The sequence below is a fragment of the Melanotaenia boesemani genome, chromosome 21 (assembly GCF_017639745.1).
Source record: "Melanotaenia boesemani isolate fMelBoe1 chromosome 21, fMelBoe1.pri, whole genome shotgun sequence".
NCBI classification, from domain to species: Eukaryota; Metazoa; Chordata; class Actinopteri; order Atheriniformes; family Melanotaeniidae; genus Melanotaenia; species Melanotaenia boesemani.
The window spans coordinates 5,281,060-5,297,312 of record NC_055702.1 but is presented as its reverse complement, the minus strand read 5'-3'; the positions used below and the strand labels follow the sequence as shown (position 1 = coordinate 5,297,312).

The 16,253-nt window shown below is 41.2% G+C and overlaps 2 protein-coding genes across 4 annotated transcripts in view; one reads left to right on the top strand and one right to left on the bottom strand.

Annotated features, from left to right (window-relative positions):
- Positions 1 to 5,876, top strand: part of LOC121632638 (Snf2-related CREBBP activator protein) — a 33,620-nt gene extending 27,744 nt beyond the window's left edge. For all 3 annotated transcript variants that reach the window (XM_041974293.1, XM_041974292.1, XM_041974291.1), the window contains one exon: positions 316 to 5,876. In XM_041974293.1, the coding sequence (XP_041830227.1) occupies positions 316 to 4,785 (4,470 nt within the window). In that variant the 3' untranslated portion in view covers positions 4,786 to 5,876. The remainder of the gene's footprint in view (positions 1 to 315) is intronic.
- Positions 5,860 to 15,231, bottom strand: stx4 (syntaxin 4). Its single transcript, XM_041974294.1, has 10 exons — positions 15,061 to 15,231; positions 14,606 to 14,710; positions 12,657 to 12,756; positions 12,338 to 12,412; positions 12,195 to 12,265; positions 11,723 to 11,831; positions 10,737 to 10,810; positions 10,300 to 10,437; positions 10,104 to 10,214; positions 5,860 to 7,535 (listed from the first exon to the last, which is right to left on the bottom strand). Exons 1-10 carry the CDS (start codon positions 15,088 to 15,090, stop codon positions 7,455 to 7,457), a joined length of 894 nt encoding a protein of 297 aa, XP_041830228.1. The 5' UTR covers positions 15,091 to 15,231; the 3' UTR covers positions 5,860 to 7,454.
- Between the last annotated feature and the right edge of the window lie 1,022 nt (positions 15,232 to 16,253).

Here is a 16,253-nt window from a genome sequence, read left to right as displayed (position 1 = left end):
ACTTGTGCGTCTGCAGAATCCCAGATAGTCTGTGGACTGTGAAACCATACACGCAGCCTTATTTACTCTAACTCAGTTGTTAGATGTTGGTCCATCAACCATTTGATGTTCAACTAACTTTATTCAAAACACCAATCTGAGAAATCGGGATATTATGGTGTTTAATTTCAATTTTGGTGATTATCGTATATAAATTAGACCTTTTAGCATTACTTAAACCAAAACAAAAAGTTTGTGTTCTGTTCCTGCATGCCTCTTTTTATTTAAATGTTAAATCCTTTCTGTTTTTCTTTTGTTTTTTTTTGTTTTTTTTAGGAGCAGGTGGAGGCTGCCAGAAAGGGCCTGGACCAGGCCAAGGAGGAGGGTCTAATGCTCCACCCTTCATCTGATGAAGACGATGATGACTTTTTGTCAACACCAGCTTCCTCTGAGCCCACTCAGCCAGCTCCTGCTCGTCGTGGTCGTAAACCCAAGGACAAGACCGTCACCTCCACAAGGATGAGCGGTCGTCTGCGCGGAGCATCGCCCGAAACTGAACCTGAGCCTGCCACCCCAAGAGAAGTGCCTGAGAGACTCCGCTGTGGTCTGAGAGGACGAGGGGCTGCCAAGGATGCTGGTTCTACTTCTACCACCCCGTCCCGCACAGATCATCAAAAAACCTCATCGAGCAGGCCTCAAGAATTCTCCAAGTCTTCAAAAGCATCATCTCCTGCCAGAGATCACCAACCCACAAAAAGCAGGACTCAACAAAACCGCTCCCATCCCAGTCCAGTGCCTTCCCTTCCTACAAGCTCTCCCCCTGGAGGGAAACCTGGAGAGACTGACAAGAACAAGGAGGGCGAGAAAGAGAGGAGAATGTCTGAGTCGTCACTAGACTCCAGCTGTGCAGCAGACCATCTGACAAAAGATGAAGATGGTAAAGACCACAGTTCTATGTTGCCTCCTTCCATCAGCTCCAGATGTCCCCGCAAGCGGCAGTCAGCAGACGGAGAAGTGCTGCGGGGTCTGGTTGACGATTCTCCATCAGCCAAAGTCCTGCGGAAGCTTCCAGGGAGGCTAGTCACGGTGGTGGAGGAGAAAGAGCCACGAAGGAGGCGACGGAGAGGAAGTGGAACCGGATGCGGAGGTTTCTCAGAAGAAGCAGCAGCAGAGGAGAACCCCACTGGATTTGTTGAAGAGCCAAACAAAGATAATGAATCAGAGAGCCCTGATGCAAAGACAAAAGTGACTGTTTCAAAATCCCCTCAGGACCAAGACACCGCCCCGATTTCGTCTGTGCACCTGCAGCCTGTCCGGGGTTATCCTCCATATTCCCCACCTCATCTTTCTCCCGACATGCCTGTGTTGAGAAACCTTCCAGTGCGACGCAGGTTGGAAACTGAATCCCGCATGGCTGCACAGCTGGGGGAGCAGCAGCACCATCTGGGTAGAGGAAGAGGGGCACAATCCAAGAAAATGGACACACCACCAGGCAAAGACTCCACTGCAGCTTCTACAGAGTCTGGCGTAAATTCTTTTGTGACGCCTGTAAAAAGAAAGAGGGGTCGGCCTCCTAAGACTCCCCCTGTATTATCTGAGCCTGGCAATAAAGTGACCACTTTACCACATCCCACTTCACCAAATGAGGAAGGGAACCCTCCTCCATCTCCAAAACGTAAGAGGGGACGTCCACGCAAAGACTCCACAGCTACACCAGATGCTGTTACTGAAGGACAGAACTCTGATGCATCAAAAACTGATTTCAACAAAGAGCCGAGAGTCCCATTAGAAAACCAAACTGCTGAAGTTGTCAACAAAAGTCAGGCCTCAGAGTCGACTAAATCTGAGGAAACGGAGGTTTCAGCCTCTGCAACAAAGACGGATCACACTTCAATGTCAGTCTCAGCTTCAGTCCTGGCACCAGCTGCACCTGCAGCTCAGGTGTCTTCACCTCTTTCTGTGACTGCCTCCACGTCAGCATCCTCAGATGTCATTAGTTCAGCTCCAACTCCAGACACAGTATCATCCCAGGTTTCTTTTGCACCCTCTGTTACAGCACCCACATGTTCCACCGTCACCGCCACAGCTCCACCTGCTTCACCAACTCCTCCCTCTACGAAGCCAACAACTTTTTCCACAGTTCCTGAAATTCCTGTTGAGCCAAACTCATTTTCTGTTTCTACAACTGTAAAATCCCCAGAACCAGAGTGTGCCAAAGTCACACCAGATGCTAGTCCTTCACACACTGTGTCATCATCAACAGATCCTGCCACAACAATCCCAACAGCTACACCCACATCATCAGCAGAAAGTGTTGCCACTACAGAGAAGTCACTCACAGCTGAAACAGATTTGAAGCAAAGCTCTGCAGCACCAGCTGTAACCTCCATCCTACCTGTAACTCATGACATTTCAGCCTTTATATTGAGCCCCACAGTCTCCCAGAAGCTTGCATGCACACCTACAACTCTAATAAAAACTAAACAAGCTAGCCCATCAAATACCACAACAACAGTTAAAGCAGTACCACCGAGTACAGTAAATTCAAGTCCAACCATGTCTGACAAGACTTCTGCAAAACCACCAGTGACAACAGTCTCACCATCTTCTGAAAATACTTCTCCAGACAAAGCAAGGCCTAATGTGACGACTGCTACAGCTCCCATCGAATTGGTCACTACTTCACCACCGCCAACACAAGAGGTCTCAGAGACTGAGCCTGGAAATTCCGCTGAAACATCTGCTGCTCCACCTACTCCAGCTTCCACTCCTTCCACATCCACATCTCCCAGTGCTCCAGCTGCTGAGGCAACGTCATCACACCGAATAACTTCTACCCCTGCCACAACAGCAGAAGAGAGTTTTGAGCCTCTTCCATCAGATCCAACACAAACTCCTTCTGTGGTTACCATGACTACAGCATCCCCAGAAAAGTCACTTATAGTTGACACCACATACACTACAGCTACCCAAATAACCTCCACAGCCTACTCTGCTTCAGATGCAACAGTTGCAGCATCCACAGCTACAACAACCAAAACAGTCCCACCAGTTTCCAACACACAGACCACTACAGCCAGTTCCCCACATGAACAAAGCTCTTCGACCACACCGGCTCAAACCAAGGTTCCGCCCCACAGTCCAACACGTACTGAGAAGGAATCTTCAGAGCCAACACAGAAATTGTCCGACTCAAAAAGTGACACAGTGACTGAAATGGAAGTAGACGCTGTGGAGGCTGAAGCAAAGGTCAGTGAGGAGGAGGACCACAAAAAGCAGGACGTCAGTAAGTCGCTGACAAAAAGAAGAAATGCAGAGAGTTCCTCTGAGAATAAAGAGTTTGCATCTGGAAAGGACAATAGGGAGGGAGAAGGCACAAAAAAAGCAACTGCTCACCAGAAGGAAGAGCCGAAGCAACAGACAGCAGAGGAAGCAAGTGAAGACCAGAAACCTCCCAATCAGAAAAGATCCCTCAGTCGGCAGAGTAGTCAGGATTCTGTGCGCTCCTCTTCACCGTCATCAGGCTGTTCTACATCCACCCTCACTCGTCATGCTCACCATAAGAAGACTTACGAAAACAGACACCCTGCCAAGAAAAGGCGAATGGATGTCAGATCTGACGAGGAGAAAAAGGAAGATGGAGAGAAGAAAGAGGAAAGCAGCGAGGAGAGGCCAACCACCACAGCCTCTCGAAGGAGGCATTCCAGGTCTTCCTCTTCCTCCTCCGACTCTGACAGCAGTGAGACCAGGAAGCGGTTGACACGCTCTGCCAAGCGTAGGCTGCAAGACCAGGAAACGGACAAGGGCAACAAGGAAAGGAGAGGAGGGAAACCTGCACAAACCTCGAGCAAAAATACATCAAACAACACCAACGCATCCACAGGAGGAGAGTCGGGCAGTGACACATCCTCTGTTAGGATGACGAGGAAGTCTGCAGGATCTCAGCCTTCACAGGATAGTAAAGCTCAGACTAACAGTGCACCTTCTTTGCCTCCGGAACCGGAAGTTCTGGGGAAAAGGTGCTCAGCTTTGAATGCTGCAGCCAAGCTTCTAGCAATGAAAGGCAGGGTGGACACTCCTGGACACACACCTCGGAAAGATTCGGGAAGCAAGGCTGCAGGGACTTCCTCTTCTGACAAGAACCAAAAGGCTAAGAGTGTGCTTGCCTCTCCTCAAAGTAACTCTGTAAATCTTACTAATAATAAAACCAGTGGCAGCAAAAGTTCAACACCGAACCAGACGAGCCGCTCTGCATCTCGCTCCACCAGACAGTGTCCCGGAGCCCTGGTTCCACCGCTAGAAGTGGAGTACAAGAGGCCCAAACCGGAGGAAAAAGACGGTAGTTGTAAGAAATCGTCAAGAGGAAAAGAAGGCGAAGGAGAGAGGCAGTCTTCATCACGAGGTCACAGCGCCTGCAGCAGCATGAGCAGCGACGGCGAGGGTGACTGCGGCGGGCGCAGCAGCAGAAGCCGCAGCAGCAGTAACAGCAGCCAGCGCACCCACAGCATCAGCTCCCAAAACACAGAGCGCCGAGGCTCCCATTCCCGTGCCACGTCCTCCGGCAGCGAGCGTGACAGAGACCGCAGCCCCGAGCGGGCCACAAAAGAGAAGCAGAGCCAACAAAGGGAGAGCAGAAAGGACAGCAGGAGGTCTCAGAAAGTCTCACAGGAGGTGACCAGCAGTTCAGGAACAGAGGGAACGCCAGACCGAGTGCTGCGGAGCGTCGCGGCCCTTGCGGCAGCGCAGGCGCGCTCTCCAGCCGCAAGCACCCGCTCCTCTGCTTGTCAACAACGCAACAAGACGTGATTGGAGTGCCAAAGGTAAAACAAACAAAGAAAAAACAAAAGAAACTAGTGTTGCAGGGCACGATACGAGAGCATGTCACGACCTCCGAGGTTGCTGCTTTGCCTGCACTCTGAGGAAAACATGGGACCGGAGTGCTGCACAAGCCAGAGACCTCCCTGCCTCTTGGGCCCTCTCCCTTTCTAAACAGAGCTGGTCCCCTCACCAGTTTGGCTATGGACTGCTGGGGGAAGGCTTGGGGACGCTGGACTGACCGTAAAAATGTGGCGTCATTGTAGTACGTCCGTAAGCAGACGAGGGGTGTTGCAGTGGATGAATTTTACCACTGAGACTTGAAGGGGGGCAAAGGTGCAAGATGTAATGGGCAAGTTCACATTATGTACTGTAATCATTCAAGACTGGAACACTCAGACACCTCTGAGATGGGATTATACAGCTCCCTCTATCGGAGTTACATTAAAAGTCATTTGTGTGACATTTAAACCTTTTGACTGACCAGTTATATTGTAAGTTGAAGGTTTTAGAAAGTTTGGTTTCAAAATTTGTCAGCTGCCCTGACTATTGTTTCTTTATAGGCAGTTTATAAGTTATGCATATTTTATTATTTCTTCCAGGGTATTGGGAAGATAACAGGTCTGTCTGTGTGGCTGCATTATGCTGGAGCTTGTCTTTGCTTGGATCCTTTTATTTTTATTTTTTTTCCTTCTTCATGTCATTTCTGTTTATTGGATTCATATAAAATCCAGCCTTGCATTTCTCATTTGCACATTTAAAGAGAAAAAAATGTGGCCCTTAGCTTTTTGAGTACATTGTGGTGTAGTAATACGTTTGTACATCAACTCAAGTCAACAAACTTGTTCCTGGTACCTCGGCATATCTCTGCAGTATGAAAATGTTTTAATTGAACTTGCAAATTGTCTCCAAGACATTACATCATTTTTCCCCCAGTACTCCTACTGACAGTTAACGCTACAGTCCACGTCGTCATGTATTTATATTGAAAGGGCAAGTCAGTGTTTGTGAAGTAAGAGTGCCTCTTTGGCCAAATGGTTTTCAACCTCTAATTGCCTTGTGAAGCACCTGAAGCAGCTTATTAAAAAGAAAAAAAAACAAAAAAAACTAAAGCCAAACTAAACATTCAACCCTTCTGCGAAACAAAACACACCCTGTGCATCAGTGCTCCATTGTTTTATTTTTCACCTGATGTTTTGTCACATCACTTCATCACTCTTGGTTCATGTAAGAAAAAAAAATGTGAATAAAATTGCTGGTACAGTTCCAGATGACTGTAAATTGTCGATTTTAATTTTGAGCAAAAGTGATATTTGGTGGGGGTGGGTAGTTCCTGGTGATGGTCTTACTTTTGATTTGTCTCTATTTGTTGCATTCCTTTGATCCCTTGTAATTCCACATTGTTTTACTTGAAAATTAAGATAATTACAGTTTAATAAAAAGACCAAAACTTAGTTTACATTTTTCATTGTCTTACTGTATTCTGTTAATGCTTTCATGAGGTAAAGTGTGCCCACACTTCAGCTAAATCAATAAATTATTGACAGGACAAACAAAGTGATAGACTGTATTTTATTTAAAAACCAATATTAAAATGAGTGACGCTCAAATATAACAGCTGTAACTGAGCACAATAGGAGAGTCACCTCTGTCCTCCGTCGGCCTTTTCAAAGTGGACTTGGCCTATTTTTCCTAACAGATCATCTCATTGTGGAAGGCAGCATCTGAACGTCCTGCTGCTCCAGAATGAACCTAAACCAGACCAAGACTTTCCACAGTGCAACAAACCAGTGAAAAGTCGAGGGATCTTCTGAAACTCCTTGAATTGCAACAATTAAAAACTTAGTCCATCCCTTCTTAAACAATGTTAGTGCACAAAAATCTAATTTCCCAGCTTGATATAATGGAGAAGGCACAGTTGTTTTAAGTGTTTCATTAAGCACTGGGCGTTTTTTGTAGCAGCTGACACAATATTCAAATCAATAAAATGATCTGAACTGTATGGACAAATAACTGGGGGGGGGGGGGGCAGGACCTGTTGTTGCTGTGCTGAGACAACTGTAGCATTAATCTACACCAAAAGACTAAATGTATTTACATTTGGTGCATGAAGAAAGTTTCAAATAGTTTACAAGTTTAAGAAAAAAAACTCTGCAAAAAACAATATACGTTATGTACAATTATATTAGTTCATCTGTAATTACCTATAAAGAAAAGTCTTATGCTATAAAATTGTTCTTTGCGTCTCTATTTTATCCAGAAGCACAACAGTTTTCCTGAGTACAGCATGATCAGCGCCAGTGTTGTTTCAATACTGCATTGTGCCTTTTTTTTCCCCTCTCAAGGTCACTTAGTTCCTTTTTTTCTTAAATGTTAGAGGAGGCAGAATGATTGAAGTAACAGTTCATAACTGGTTGAACAGAAACTGACAACTGTATCAAGATTGTGGTCATTTCTGAGATTCAACAACAGAGCAGGCCCCTTACAAGAAGAAACAGTTGGGTTAGAGGAAGACCACTATAAAATGTGATTTAAAAAGAAAAAAAACACTGACTAAAGTCACCTGTATGTCTGGTGGGTTCAGTTATTTACAAACGGGGTTTTTTAAATGCAATATGCTTCCTTTAAACAGACCTACAGCCATCTTACACAGCCTGGTGTTATGAGCTGAAAGTAGTGACCAATGCGATGATGATGATGAGGAGGAGGATGGCCAAACAGATGGCAATCCAAACTTTTTTCTGCAGAGGAAAAGAGATAAAGTGGTTATAAAATGCAGCCATGAAAGCTTACTGACATCATGAAATGGGCAGATTTTTTTGGTTAGGAGTAGGACGATGTGACCACAGATTTTCCATGGCTCCTTTCCAAAGTCAACAAGACTCAGACTTTAAAATAGGACAAAATTCAACCAGATCAAATGTGGTTACACAACAGAAAACACTTGTTTTTATCACTTTTACAGGTCATTTGAAGATCTGATGTTACAAAGAGTCAAAGTAATTCTCCAAAATAGACATAGAAGACATACCGGTAACCTCAATGTGTTTTTAACACTATGGGTCAGAAAAAAGCAAATGTACGGCAACAAGAATAAATAGAGGTTGATTATTTTACTATGCATGATGTGACCAAATGGTACATAGAAAGAGGAAGAGAAGTATGCATCCTCCAGACGCTGGGTGGAATTATCCTACACTCCCAAACCGCGGGGGTTGATTTGATCTCAGTCTGATCATAAACATGTCAACCGAGCAATCAACCCTGAGGACCATCTGTTAGAGTAACTGTGGTAGTAAAACAGTAAAGTTATAAAGTAATAGAGATTAAACAGTGGGGGTGGAGCAGGAAGCTTTTGTTTGTTTTAATAGGATTGTTTCTGGTTATTATCAGACACTGTCCATAAGTGATTGTTTTGACTGACCAGGCCCACACTCAGAGAGGAATAAATGAAATGAGAAGTAAAAGTCTTGAAGATACATGTTTGAATTCTGATGTCAAGTAAAGTGAGGGTTCAGTGCTCAGTCAATCAATCAATCAACCTTTGTTTATATAGCACCTTCTCATACCCCAGGGTACCCAAAGTGCTGTACAGATAAAATAACAAATAAAACATCAAACCACAATGAAACAAACAGTAAAATAACAAATAAAATAAATTAAAAGGCCTAGCTAAATGATCCTGCTCTCTAGGATTAAAAAGATAAGTTTTCAAAAGACATTTAAAATCATTCAGGTTTTTGGCAGACCTCACAGAGAGAGGAAGCCCATTCCAAAGTTTTGGAGCCACCACAGAAAAAGCTCCGTCTCCTCGAGTCACTAGTCGAGTCCTCGGGACTACTAACCTCAACTGATTTTCTGATCTTAGAGCCCTACCAGGACGGTGGTGGTGCAGATAAAGAGAAGCCAGACCATGTAAACATTTAAAAGTCAGAAGTAACACTGTAAAAGAAATTTGAAAAGCGACAGGCAGCCAGCGAAGGGATTGCAGCACTGGCATAATGTGCTCCTGCCGTCTGGTCCCCGTTAATAGGCGAGCAGCTGAGTTCTGAATCAGCTAAAGAATAAAGGGAGTTACAGTAGTCCAGTCTAGAGAAAATAAAAGTGTGAATGACCCTTTCCAGGGCATCGCGGGAAAGGTAAGGCTAAATTCTACTGATAAAAACTAGACTGGACTACTGCACAAACCTGCCTGTCAAATTTGAGTTTAAAATCAAATAAAACACCAAGGTTTTTAATAAAAGGACGAGTAAATGAGTCCAAGGTTCCAATAACACTGCTGCATCCTGTCAGCAAGTCAGATTTACCAAAAATAATTACCTCTGTTTTATTGCTATTCATACACAGGAAATTCCTCTCCATCCAAATTTTAACATCCTGCAAACACTTCACTGCAGTAAGGTCAAGAAGAATTAAAACAGCAGAGGCTCCAGAATCACCAGCTAAAAATAAATCATTGCACACCCTAAGAAGGACTGTTTCGGTGCTATGACACGGCCTAAAACCAGACTGGAATTTCTCATAAAGATCATAAAGTTTCAAATGATCCTGCAACAGATCGTAAACAACTTTCTCTAAAACTCTGGAGAGAAAAGCAAGCTTGGAAATTGGCCTAAATTGCTCAGAGCAAACTAATATTTTTCCTCCTTTTTGGTGCCAACATCCTGTCACTGTGCATGATTTCATGTTTACTGCAATTTAAAATGGACCAATTTAGATATATTACCAAACACTTTTTATATATAATTAGATAAATCAACTGCATATAGGGATGTGAAAAGGAAAGAAAAGCCTGTTTCATTTCACGGTTTTACACAACAGGACATTACGCAAAATTAGGCCTTGAAAGAGGTCAATATTCTTACTGCTGTGTCCCCTACTGCAGCTAATTCAGCATCCATCATGCATCCTGTCTCTTCTCTGAGTCAAACCAGTAGAAATCAGTCCAATGTTCCCTCATCTTATCTCTTGCTCTGATATACAGATGCTAATGTGTGACCCCGTGCCAGGATGGGAAAAAGTTGTGAAGAGTGATTTGTCAGTCTTGGAACGCTGCAGGGCAATGACAGCCCCAGTAATTTACATAATAAAGGTCAGCGTGCCTTTAAAACATGGCAGAAGCATGGAGTTATGAACTTGGAGAGTAATGTAGTGCTACTTTAAATCTGAGGACCTGTTTTCCATTATGCCCTGACATGTTAAACCTTTAACAGGGTGAGAATAACATAAAATCAAGTTGACAGTGAAATGAACACTGGGATTGGCCCAACAAAACCTCAGAGGGTTCTGCATGTGTAAGCACATGGTACCTTGCGAGCTTTCTGCTGGTATGTGACTGCTTTTCCCGTGTCTTCCGCTGCTTTCTCCACGTAGTTAGCGGACTGCTTTATGTTAGCTTCGATCCTGTTCACCATCTCCCCCTGAAGACAAAATGATCTGAATGACCTTTTTTTTTCTTTTAGAATGACCTAAAACAGCCTGAATGCTTCGTCAGTGTTGCCGTACCTGAGCCTCCACCTCCATGGCGAGGTACTGGAACATGTCATGCAGGTCTCTGATGCTCCTCTCCAGCTTCAGGATTTCATCGTGCCGTGACTCAATCTCATTCAGAGCCTGCTTTGTAGCTTTAGCATCGCTCAGGATCTGCACCATAATTTTATTAGGTTAGCCACGCAGAAAAGAAAACAACAAGCACGAGTTTTCTGGGTAGTAATCTAAAGCAGCTACTATGACTAAAGACAATCTAGGGGCCGCACATGATTTTCTTACCAAATCTGCTGTCCAGATTGAGCAGTTAGAGATAACAGAGCAAATCTGTCATCATTTCATATCATTTACAATTACAGAAAACACCTGCAGTACACCTGAAACTGACCAGCTACAACTTTTCTGTTGTTGTTTTCAGCACCGGGATAATCTTGTTGCATTTCACATATACTCACATTCTGGGTAAAAACATCCGTCTGGCCACTTTCCAGCATGGCGTCCAGCTCTTCATCGGTCACATTGGTGCCAGCTGAGTAAAATAAAGTAAAATAAATCAGTTTAATAAAAAATAAAGAATAAAAAATCCCCCTCTGTCAGTGTGTGTGTGTGTGCTGTATTAACACCCATACATTCATAGTTTAATCGAGATAACTGAGACAATGTTATCCAAATATTTTTAACCCAAACTACTGACGTCAAATCCTGTTTGAAGTTATGAAGACTTTTACTTCGGGTTCAAACTACTCAGATTACACAACATGGATTGAGACATGCAGCACTGTTTTTTCTTTTTTTTTAAATATCAAACAAAAATAATTTTTTCTTCGAGGCATCCTGTTTTACTTCTAAGGTCCAAAATGACCTTTTTTTCCACTGATAATCTCTTTTTTCCAGCCATGAAAGCCATGGAACTCTTTCATTAAAATAAAATAAACAGGTCATGCTTCATTTCATTTAACTGCCTCTGCCAACCCAAACATTTATCTGCTTTTGATTACTTGCTCATTCTTGGCCTTGACTTGATCACTCAAGCATTTCTTTCAGGATTTGGCTTTGTTTTTAATAATTTTGCATTTATTTTTTTAATGTGTGCCATTTACAAATCCAGAATATTCATCTGTTAAATACAATTTGTGTCATATCCGTTTTTGTTTTGTATCTACAAATAAAACAGATTAATACATGTTTTCCATAATTAGTGATCTTGTATCTATGGCAGGGAATTGTAGACCACAATGAAAGTACTTACAGCTCTAAAATAGAAAGTGAGAAAGCAGATGACATGTGACACGACTTCTATCACAAGACTGAAATCTGCGAACATGCTGAGGGTGTAGCAGAGAGGAAGCAACCAGAGAATCTGATTTCCACACAAAAAAAAAAAACCCAAACCAAAAATGAAACATTGACAGAAAATCCCTGCTGTGCTTCTTATACGCACTGATTTTCAGCTGCCTCTGTATCCTCTCCACGTTACGGTCTCTGTACTGGGCCTGGATGGTGTTACAGTGGCCCATCAACTCCACAAACTCCTTAGACAGGATGCCATGCTGGGGGAAAAGAAAGAGAATGCTTTAATTAATATTTCACTTTGTTATATTAGAGGAGATGAAGAGTTGAGACTTGAAGCTGAATCTATTGTTAAAAGAATAAATAAATAAATATGGAAGGGTTTAAACTGAATTGGTTATATGGATTAAAATCTACTATGAATATATAAATGTTATAGCCAGAATCCTCCAATAAATCCTGAATTCATTAGGGATTTAAATGTTGACTTTTTATTTTAATCAACAAATAATAAATCAAATTGTTGGTTCAACATAAATAAAATGTCAATATGGGCAACACCATCAAGTTGTAATGAGAGTTTATAGCCAAATATTTATAAATAAATATATGTTTCTCATTACCTGAGTGCGCTGCATCCGAACATTAACAGGAATATATTTTCCATCACTTTCTGACTTCTTGGGTTCAATACCTGCAGAAACATTGTGGATTATGTTTATGAAGTGACATGAGAACCATATTTAACTGGCAGAAAAATACTCACTCTTCAGTCTCCGCTGAATCTGGGCTGCCAAGGTTTTGATCTCCTCTCGAAGAGTTTGGAGCTCTTTCTTCATACCTAACCCCAGAGAGAAACCGAATTCAGAGGACGTGAAAACGGCAACACGAGGGCATGCACACTAGATTTAATGAGAATGCAAGCACGGACCAGGGAGATTCATGAAACACACACACAATTTTTCATCCATTTCACCATAAAACACATTCATTTGTTTGTAGACTTGAACCAGTTTGAGGAAATTTCACAGGTGACGTTTGCTGCTGGAATCTGAGTGACTGGTTTTCTGTGCAGGTATACATACTCTCCTCTGGCAGCGCCACTCCCAGCACTGTTTTCTGCTTGTTCTCGAGGTCCGACACCATCTTTTTGAGACTCTGCAGCCCCTCATGAATCTCTTGAACCTGAAGAAGAAAAAGGAGCTGAAGTTTTGGAATTCATAAAGTGAAATATAATCACATTTTCAGGTGATTTTTAAAAAACATAAAACAAGCTAATTTACTTTTTTTTTTTTTAATCTAATTGATCGGTTTTTGCCATTGTTATTTAAGTTTAAAATAATTATTTTTTTCCTTTTTTTTTTTTTTTTTTTTACATTTTAGGAATAATTTCTGCTCATAGCTAATATAGAAATCTTAACTCACACCTCGTTATAGCCACACTCGATTATACTTTCTTTTTGAGCTTCCCTTACTGAAAATCTTCAAATAAAAAAAAATATTACTCAGTTTCCCTTAACTGGCCTCTTCACAGACATTTGATGTCCTAAAATCTTGTAATCCATCGGTTTTTCGCCTCTCCTCTTATGGAATAACTCTGCAGACACCAAGCTATCTGAAGCCTTCAAACATTAAAATTAAAAACTGTTGTAAACTGTAGTTGGCTGCTTATACCTCGTATACCAGGGCTTTTTTGTGAAGATACATGGTATGATAAATTCATAAAGAGTTATGAAAAGACAATGCCGCACCAAGAATCTGATCACACTAAGATTAAGCTGTGATGTGATTCTGCAGGAGTAAAACTAGAGCTTAAAAAAACATATTAAGGCCAATAGCCTTAATGTTTTTGTTGAACAGAGCCATCTTTAAAAAGATGTTATATAAAATATAACTTCATTATCAAACTGGGTAATGAAAAGTGCTCACACTCGCCCTCCTGTCCTCATGCTTATTTACAGGATTTCCATCATGTGTGACAGTATGAATGTAATCAAACATAGGGTATTTGAATAGGGTGAGCAAAGGAATTGTGGGATAGGATTAGGGATTGTGGGATATCTCATTTCCCTTCATAAATGATTCTTTGGTGTGTCCTACACTAAAGAAGATAATAAAGGGAGCACTGTGGCTCTTTTCCTCAGAATTTAGAGAATTCAAACAGCTTTAATCCTGGTTGATACTTAAAATCAGATCATGTCACTCAGTTAGAAGCCCTCCTAAGAAACAAATAAAAACCTACCCAGTCTTTCTCAGTGGTAACTCAGCCTAGCCTTCGACATCATGGGATTTACATATCACTTACCGAGTCTCAACCAAAAACTTTTTCTCTTTTTTAAAATGAAGCCACTCACTTAAACAAGTTCAATCATCATGATACCAATTCAAAAATGCTGTGGTATGTGGTGGCACACAGATATTAAAGAATTATTCTTTTTGCTCTATGTGCATTATTTTTAATTGCTAGTTGCAGGGTTAGGAGGGTTGCACCAAAACACACTCGCTTTGTAAACAACTTAGTAAAACCTGCAATGTTGCTTTTCTTCTTTAGCCACAGCCTTATTGAGTTTTTTTCCCTTTAATTCCTGTCAAAAGACATTGCCAAGTAGATCGTCTTTAACCAAACTTTAGGCCTAAATAAATCACAGCTTGAATCCTGTGAAAATGTATGTTTTTTTTATTTTTTTATATTATACTAATACTCAAAGAGCAATAACCTTGAAGACAAAAATATTTTTTATTAATAGGATATACTGAAGTTTTCATTATTAATTTCTAGTTACATTATGAAGCTTGGGGGCTTATATGTCATTGCAGCTCAGTTACAAGGAGACTAGGATTAGTTGAGAGTGAAATGTTGACAAAACCTACTTAAGTAGTAAAAGTCTGGGTGGTATTTAAAAGTCTCAGTGATGCAGCTGTCACCTTTACATAAATGGTTTGGCTTTTCTCAGACCATTATTTACTAAGATAAAAGTGGGGATAATGTGCAAAAGCTGAAGAGGAATCAGTAAAAGTGATTTTAACTGGTCACCTTTATAAAGAAAGCGTCATTCTCCTTCTCATCTTTGGCTGATGAGGTTCCAGGTTTGTTCATCAGAGCTTTGCCCTCTTCATCATCATCTGAAACTTCGGCGTTCTGCGGTTGGATTGACATAAATAAAAGCAGGTAAAACAGTGAGACATTTATAAAGATGCGATGATCGGATGCTCAGCCCCTGCAGCCCTGCCCTGTCCCGGCCTGTTGGATCCTTTATGGAGAAATAATTGAAACGGAAACTGATAACACAATGTCACTAAAGTAAACATTTTGGCGAAGACGACTTGTAAAAGCTGCAATTTTAGCATCTTCCTCATATTCACCATGTTCACAAAAGTTGCCACAGCAAAGTGAAGTAAAGAACGGTTAATCCACTGAGCCAAATGAGTTGTTAGCAGGCTAGCGAGCTATTGCTAATAGCAAAGTTAGCAGCTAACTTTGAAACTCACGTTTCCTAATTCCTTTGTTCGGTCCCGCATTTTTCCAAGTAAACTTCACAGTCAGATGTCAGAAACGCTGTGACTCCGTGTCAAAGAAGTATCGGTAGTCTCCAAATTGGAAAACCTGGCAACTTTCCCCTGCTGTCATTCAACAAGTAAACTACAGTAACGATACTTCTTCTTCAGCTAAAACACTGAAATTTGACTTATTAGCGCCCCCTAGTGACGGCAACTTGTAACTACACATGAATTGATTTTATTTATTTTTAACCAATATTTTATCCAAGATTATTTCATTTGGATATTATAAATTTATGTATTTGTGAGACACACAGCCACACAATACAATCAAATAATTGTTTTTTTTCTATGATGTGATTGTATTTGTATGTAATTGATAGGATAAACCTGCAGTTTCATTGTTTTATGCATTGACAACAATGACCAAAACAAAAATCTCACTTTCACTTCACTCATTGTTATTTCTTAATTTACTTTTGGCTTCAATGATACATGGTACATGTAAGAAGAGTCAGTGCTCATAAAAACAGGACAGAAACAGAATTGTTAGGATTTGGCTTTGTATGTACAGATTACACCAATCATTTTCCCTTTTTATGCATTTTCATTTTCTCCATATTGCATTACAGCATCATTTAGTTTGAATCTTATTATTATTAAAAAATAATTTTAATTATCTTCACATATTTAAAGATTTCACTGAAAATTTTCGATTTGCTCCTTCTTATCTGTACAAACATAATCAGAAATGAGATTACTTCAATCTTAGATTCTAACTTCTTACAATTTCACTCCATACGTAAACTAGATGAAGTCTATTTTAATATTTTCTGTCTCCACATGAGATTCCAAATGACTTCATGAACACACTGTACTCTTACAGCCACAAGATGGTGCGATTTACCTGCAAAAACTTTCACCTGAGCAGTCCAACTCAGGGGTTCCCAAACTTGTCCATGCCAAGGGCCCCCACACAGCATTAGCTTCTAGCCGGGGACCCCGAAACCCACAGACAATGCTACAAAATCTGTAAAGAAACATTGGTTTTTTGAATGTATTTTCTTACATTTCTTTCAATAGTTATTGCATTTGTTAAGCGTTTCAGCATGGTATATTCCCACTGAATAATAAACTTTTCTACAAATTGTTAACAGATAAGAACAGAAAAAAAGAAATCAAAC